At 40.5% G+C, this 7,045-nt stretch overlaps 1 protein-coding gene across 4 annotated transcripts in view; it reads right to left on the bottom strand.

Annotated features, from left to right (window-relative positions):
• ATP2B1 (ATPase plasma membrane Ca2+ transporting 1) overlaps positions 1-7,045 on the bottom strand; it is a 236,509-nt gene that overhangs the window by 166,045 nt on the left and 63,419 nt on the right. For 3 of the 4 annotated variants that reach the window (XM_040344149.1, XM_040344150.1, XM_040344151.1), the window contains exon 1: positions 4,683-4,922. In XM_040344149.1, coding sequence (XP_040200083.1) covers positions 4,683-4,881 — 199 coding nt within the window. In that variant the 5' untranslated portion in view covers positions 4,882-4,922. Of the gene's footprint in view, positions 1-4,682; positions 5,107-7,045 lie in introns of those variants that run through there. The other variant, XM_040344148.1, reaches the window with a different exon arrangement.

Below are 7,045 nucleotides of genomic sequence, written 5' to 3'. Positions count from 1 at the left end.
AAAATATACACTCCCTGGGGAAAATTGTGTAGGTGTGGAGAAATAAAGTGGCATTAGCAACTTGCCAGTTCTGTTAGAAGTAGAACTACAGTATAGGCAAAAACTTCCCCCCCCCATTTTGGATAGAGTAAAATGTTATAACCCCAGGAAGTGAGAGGAAATCCCCAATAAAAAAAAAAAAAATAAAAAAAAAATGGGGAAATTGGGGCCCCCGAGGTCACCAGAACTTGTGTCCCCATTAGAAGATTTCAGCTTTATTAGTTTTCTGGGCACAACCTAAAATTTGGGATTTTACTTTAACCGAGAATGGTAAACAGGACAAAATAGGGTGAAGTTCCCTAAAAAGGGGCACATGGCAATACAGAGGTGTTTTTAATCCCTCTCCACTCAAATATCTCTAAAAAAAACATTTTCCCGTACTTTAAAATGTAAATTTCACCTTTACAGAAAAATCTGTAATGTGAACTTACACAGTACCCCTGGGCCAGCTGACCTGGACTGCGGCAATCTCCCGTTCTGTGCCCCGATATAGCCACGTCAAAAGTCTGGAGCTTAAAAAATCCCCTCGGCAATTGTGCGTCTTCATAGCTGACAGGACTGGCTATGCAGCTGCCGACTGGTCAGCGCCACCCATGTGACGGCGCTGCCCAATTAGAATTATCCAAAATGTCCCTCCTGAGGAGCGATGCTTTGGACATTCGAACAGAAAGAACAGAATTGAAAAGGCGAGAAATCTTTTCTTGTACCTGTTGCAAATTCTTTTCCACTTATAATGGATTGTAAAACCAGTGAAGTGAATAGCCTCAGGTGATCAAGATTAAACCAATCCTCCTACATAGGTTTTACTTGTTTATCTGCATTCTCTTGTTTACAGCCCTTCAAAATCACACAGTTGTGATAAAAATCCTTCTGCACCTGCGATTACAGAGGAGGGGGTGATGAGCTGCAGTTACAGAGCTTATACACGGTGACGAACTAAGGAACATGCAGAGCTGTATCTGGAATAGACAAGCGCCACACTGAGCTCTCTTCCCTGTCACAAATTGCATCTCATGTGTTGGGAAGTGACTCCAGAGAGAAACGACACTTAGAGCTGCGGAGCCAGACAAGTAAACACTGCAAGGTATTATGTGCTTTGTTCACATTTCATGACAGTTTACAACCACTTTACGGCTCCGTTCACATCTTTGCGCAATTTTACCGAGATTGTTGCCCGATACGCCAACAGAATCGTGCGACGCCTGTCGCCCAAAAGACGCTCTACTTTTGGTCAACAGGCCTCCCACGATTCTGTTTGCACAATTTTGCCGCAATTGGCACCTGACAAATTGCGGCAACATAGAGCCACGTTTGGGTTACTATTGAAAGTGACGGAACGCACAGGCCTCCCACGATTTGCCGCCATTTCGAACCGTGGGCAGAATCTCAACAATTCGGAACATGAAGATGTGAATGATTCGGAGCTTAAGCTGGCCATGAAGGGGGGGGGGGGACCCAAAACACAAACCTCCCCACCCCCATATTCGTGGGGGACAGAATCCCCCTCGCTATGCTACTGTATTCTGACGGCAGGGAATCCCCCATCATGGAGTCATGATCAGCGCTACAGACGATTGGCTACAGCACTGATTGAGTGAAAAAATTAACAATCTAGTTCAAGAGCAGTTGGTCCTCCTTAGTGACAATAGATGGCTCAGACTTAGTTTGATTCAGCAGGGATTTCGATCCATCTATGGCCAGCTTTACGGTCTGGTAGAACGGTCCGGACAGGATGAGGGATAAATCTAACAAAGCACCCAATTATCAGTAAAAACCTGACAGGGATTCCAACACTTTTGGCTTGATCTATTTTTTGCACATCTATTTTGCACTGCAACAAACATGCATCACAATGCACTGGTTCATAAACTCTGCATGGAGTTCGGAAGGTAGAATCTCGCGCCAAAATTAAATGATAAAAATGTAAATAAAGAAAGTAACCTGAGCTGCTACCCCAAAATTACAGTGATATGTAACAATGTGAATATGTGGAAAAAAGGGAGCGCTAGGGATAATGGATCACCTAAAGATAGTAAATATAGATAATCCACAGCGAATAACCAGCAACAATGATTTGTTATAGTGAAAAAACACAAAGTAAATTATATTGGTGATAATATAAATGTAAAACATCAAATAAAGTCCATCACAATAAAGACTCCCAAAAGGGAGATATCTTATGCCAACAATGTTCAGAAAAAAATCCAAACAGTGAAAAAACAACAAGTGCTTGACAGATGATTTCACTTAATCAATACAGGTTTCCACCTCCACCACAGGAAGAAAAAGGTAATCACCGCAAAAAAGTGCTCATGGATGGCACCTTACCACAGGGTGTTGACCACTTTAGTTAAAAAGAGGTCAAATAGGCATAAGTGTTAACCATAGATTCCAGACGCAACTCTTGATGTCTCGATTGTCATACTCCACACGAAGTAAATCAGAAAAGAGAAAAAAAAAAAAATTCGCCATAGAATAAGAACGTTTATTTAAAATGTAAAAGTAAAAACAGGCAGCGCCAAATGGCCCCTTACTTAAGTGCCTTAACCCGGCACTGAGGCTGGTCAGCGTTGAATGGCATGTGGAGAGACGATCCCACGCTTCAGGAAGCATGCAGCCAGCGTGCGTTCCAGCTCTCAGAAAGAGGACCAGCGTGACCGGAAGTACGTAGATTGTGTGTGTGACCAGTCTTCATTGTGATGGACTTTATTTTATGTTTTACATTTATATTATCACCAATATAATTTACTTTGTGTTTTTTCACTATTTATAACGAATCATTGTTGCTGGTTATTCACTGTGGACTATCTATATTATTTACTATCTTTAGGTGATCCATTATCCCTAGCGCTCCCTTTTTTCCACATCTGCATGGAGTTCGCTGAAATGGTGCAGGACCAGGGTGGATTTATAAAATAAGTTAGTTATTTAAAATTAGATTTTTTGGATTTATCAAATTTTAATAAAAATGCTTTTGGAGGGAAAAAAAAAATCTAAAGATAGTTTTCCATTTAAGATACATTAATCATTTAGTTTATTCAGCATGAAAGGGAGCTTGGTTATGTATAGTCCACACTATTTACATTTTTGTCAAACTCATTCAATAAATTCAAGCTCTGTAAGCAGAGATAACATGCACTGCATTGAGGCATTCCCAATTTCACAGTAACCACAACCATAAAACTAAGTTCAGAAATATTCCAGAAATATTGTGTAAATCTATGTACACTTCAAACTGTATGATTTTTTTGAAGAGAAATGCAAGTGTGAAGAGGAAGGGCAAGCAGTAAAGATGAAAGTGAAACCTAAGCAGCTTATAAACCTTGTGATCTTTCTGCACTAGGGGTGCAACGGATCAATAAACTCACGGATCGGATCGATCCTCTTATCAGGAGTCACGGATCGGATCGTTTTTCGGATCAGCAATAAAGAAACATTTTCAAATGTACAGATAAAAAAAGTAATCTCCTTAAAATGACCACTCCTTAAAATGACCACACTGTATAAGCTTTGATCTACATAAATGGTATCAACATTCCCTGCACTTATTGCCAAAAACGGTGGCAAATTTAATAAAATGATATTAAAAAAAAAAAAGTTTGCCTACAAAAGATTGAAGGATAGGTGCACTATTATCTTCCAAAATCATACCATTTGTTGATCTAGTGCAAGCCTGTGGAAGAAAGCCAGGGATGTGCTTTGAATTATGTGCTTGCATTTACCTAAATGATCATGACACTGTGCTAAGTGTTGCCAACGTACTTGCCTTTTTAGAATTAAAATGTAGAAATGTAGTAAAATTCAGAGTCCCATCTTCTCCATCCAGTGTGCTTGCCAGAGCCCAGATCCCAGCGTGACATGGCTCCCCGCCTCAGCGCGCGGACTACAGAAGTCGAGGCGGGGAGGCAGGTCACGCTGTGGTCTGGGGAAGCACACTGGGTGGAGCAAGATGGCCGCCGCTCCGGAGCTAGGCCGAAGCCGGGGACTTTCCTAGGCTCCGCAGATCGCGGGGTGTGCTGATCCGAACGGGGTGACCCGTTCGGATCACGGATCGGTGATGATCCGTTGCACCCCTATTCTGCACATAGCTTGAAGTGCTTTATTCCTCCTTGAGGGGCAAAATGGCATCAGGCCGTAAAAGAGACCCAGTTTGGGAATATTTACTAACCTGACAGCTTATTCTAAATAGAAAAACTTCATTTGGTTTGCAAATATTAAATGTTTTAACTACCAGTAAGACTAAGTCCTTAAGTTTAAAGAGCACCTGTCATTTCCGAACCATCATGGCAGCGCCTGTTAGTGGGCATCCACCACATCCCTCACCTTGTTGCGTCAATGCCACATCACCAGCCATCCCATTAAACTGAATGAGACTGTCGGTGAGTCAACAGCAGGTCAGAGGAGGAGACACTTTTTGACAGAGATAACAGTTGCTCTTTAAAAATTATCATTTAAAATCGAGTTGATTTAAATCAAGCCTTTTTAGTAGTGATTTAAATCAAATTAACCCTGTGCAGGACCTATTTTTTTTTCTCATTCAAAATTGTTGCAGTTAGCCAAATGAAATCATGAGCACTGTGCAGCAAAACACTGAAATTCTAAACTTCTAGGCTATACAATAAATGTGACAGAAGTTTCCTTACCATCATGCGGTGAGGTTTTCAATCTACTACATATGCCGTATACATCTCCATAGCATTCTTGAATTTTCTGTAATGCATCCGTGGATCTCAATTCCATAAGGTCCCGAAGGTCTTCAACAGTGATCCCAAATTCTCCACCATGGTTTGTTTCATTTGTAGAGTTTTTTACACCACTGTATGCAACCGAATTGTTCGCCATTTCTGCCACAATCCCTTTGGGCAGGCAAATAGGCAGAGAAGGTCAGTAAATCCAGCTGGCAAGGGGTCTTCACAGCCCAAACAAACAAAGCCTCTTGTCAAACACTAGATCATGTGCATTTTAGGGGATATTCAAAAAGCTTGAAGGGTAATTCCACAGATATGTCTTGAATACTGTTCCATGGTAAACAACGGCATTATTTTAGGAAATTGCATCCAGAAAAGTCTAGGAAGAGAAAAAACAAACAGTTTTACAGGTGTGAAAATGACTACTACAAATCAGATTGTAAAGTGTATGGTCAGTCTTAGCATTACCATATTTGATGTGGAAGGGTGCCTTCAAATCAGAATACTAAATCCCCATCACATGTTATTTTAACATACAACTTAAAAGCCTCTATACTACCCCATTACTAAAATTCATAGTTTTTGGAGGACCAATCTGATATAATAGGTGGTCCATAGTAGAGGTCGATCTATATAAAATCTATTTTCTATATATTTGGCCGTTTTAAAGAAATCTGCATCGGCCGATTATGGAAAAGGGGCCATATTCACAGCTGCTACACTATACCTGGCCAGCAGGGAGGCCAGCAGTACTGACCAAGGCACCGCTCGCCCTACTGCACGTAAAATAAATCCTTCACCCGTGCCACAGATAGCCAGCGCAGAGGCCGGCCCCTATCCAAAAATCGGCATCATATATTATATTGGTTGCGCCGATTTCTAAACTTCATCAGCCAGAGAAAAACACATATCAGGCGACCTCCAGTCCACAGTCTCACTATAAGAGGATATGCGGCAAAATATAGTTTGTAAAACAAAAAAGCCAACTGAGAAATGGATATGCGTTACATTCCAACCTGTGATTTTGTAGTTAAAAAGGTTTAAAATTTGCATAGAAGTATAGTCTTGTAAGAATATTATCATACAATTAGCATTCCCACATATTTAAAATAGATCTTCATGTCTAAATCTATGTAGACATTTAAAAACTGAAAGAAAAAAAAAAAAGGGGGGGGGGGGAGTGGAAATTTTAAAGCCTCTTTCACACCATACATGCAGAAAAACTGATTGAACAGACATACACAGATTTCATTTGCATGGGGCTTGTTCATGCCATATACAAAGACACATTGTTCTCCATGTGCCCTGTTCACACCATAACCCTGGTATTAGGTCCGGCGTTTTTTCTGCACAGAAATAAAAAAATAAAAATAAAATTATACACACCCCCCAACCTCTATATGTGACCCATTCACACCATAGCGTCAAAGAAAAATCTGCACGTGATACCAATGTTATGGTGTGAACAGGGCACATATAGAATAATTGTTGTCCTTGTAGGGACTGGTGCAGAAAAACTCAAGTCTCTGCACGTGTGAATGAGGCCTAGCGCTCAATACAGAATTCAATTTAAAACTACCTGTGTTCACAATGATCTCAAACAAATCTAAAGTCAGAATACTAATCTAATTAGAGTAATGGCAATGACTTTCATAAATGTAATCGATAAATGTAATCAGCGCTACAGATTGGGGGGGGAATAGGCTGCTGCCACCCTTCCCTTTAAAAAAAAAAAAGGGGGGGGGGAATGTGGGATAGATGTTGTAAATAGTAAGGGGTAGTGGCGCTGCCCAATAAATTGATTGTATATGGTGGCAAGTTCCGATCCAGTGAGTGTTGTGTCCAGGAGTCAATAAATGGTATTCCAGTACTCTATGTATTGATGGTACAGTGAATAGATGTCGGGTGACCTTTAATAGATATGGTATATGTGCTACCCTTTAGTTAGCCATTATTTGGTAAACCCTATTACTGGTCAGCAAGGGATTAGTGGATTTTCCTGTGAGCCTTGTGCTATTCAAAGTGTATAAATAAATAGTTCCTTCCTGTGAGTATAAATGAAAATTATGTGTTAAAAAATGTGTTAGAGAGATGTAGAGGTGATCATACCTCTCCCTCTATCATGTAATCCTGCAGAGGTGTATGTGCTCGTATGCATCTCCAAAGCAAGGAGAGTCACTCAGTGTTTTAATGTGCTCAAATATTGCTGGTAGTGCTGCGTTCAAAAAATATATAGGTGGCGGGATGCCTATAATCTATCTAAAAAAGTTAACAAAGTGTTGATAAACAAATTGATAAGTGATTAGTGATTAACCTTG

This window comes from Rana temporaria, chromosome 3 (assembly GCF_905171775.1).
Source record: "Rana temporaria chromosome 3, aRanTem1.1, whole genome shotgun sequence".
NCBI lineage: Eukaryota > Metazoa > Chordata > Amphibia > Anura > Ranidae > Rana > Rana temporaria.
Note: the sequence above shows the minus strand (reverse complement) of the source record. Positions and strands in the feature narration are given on the sequence as shown.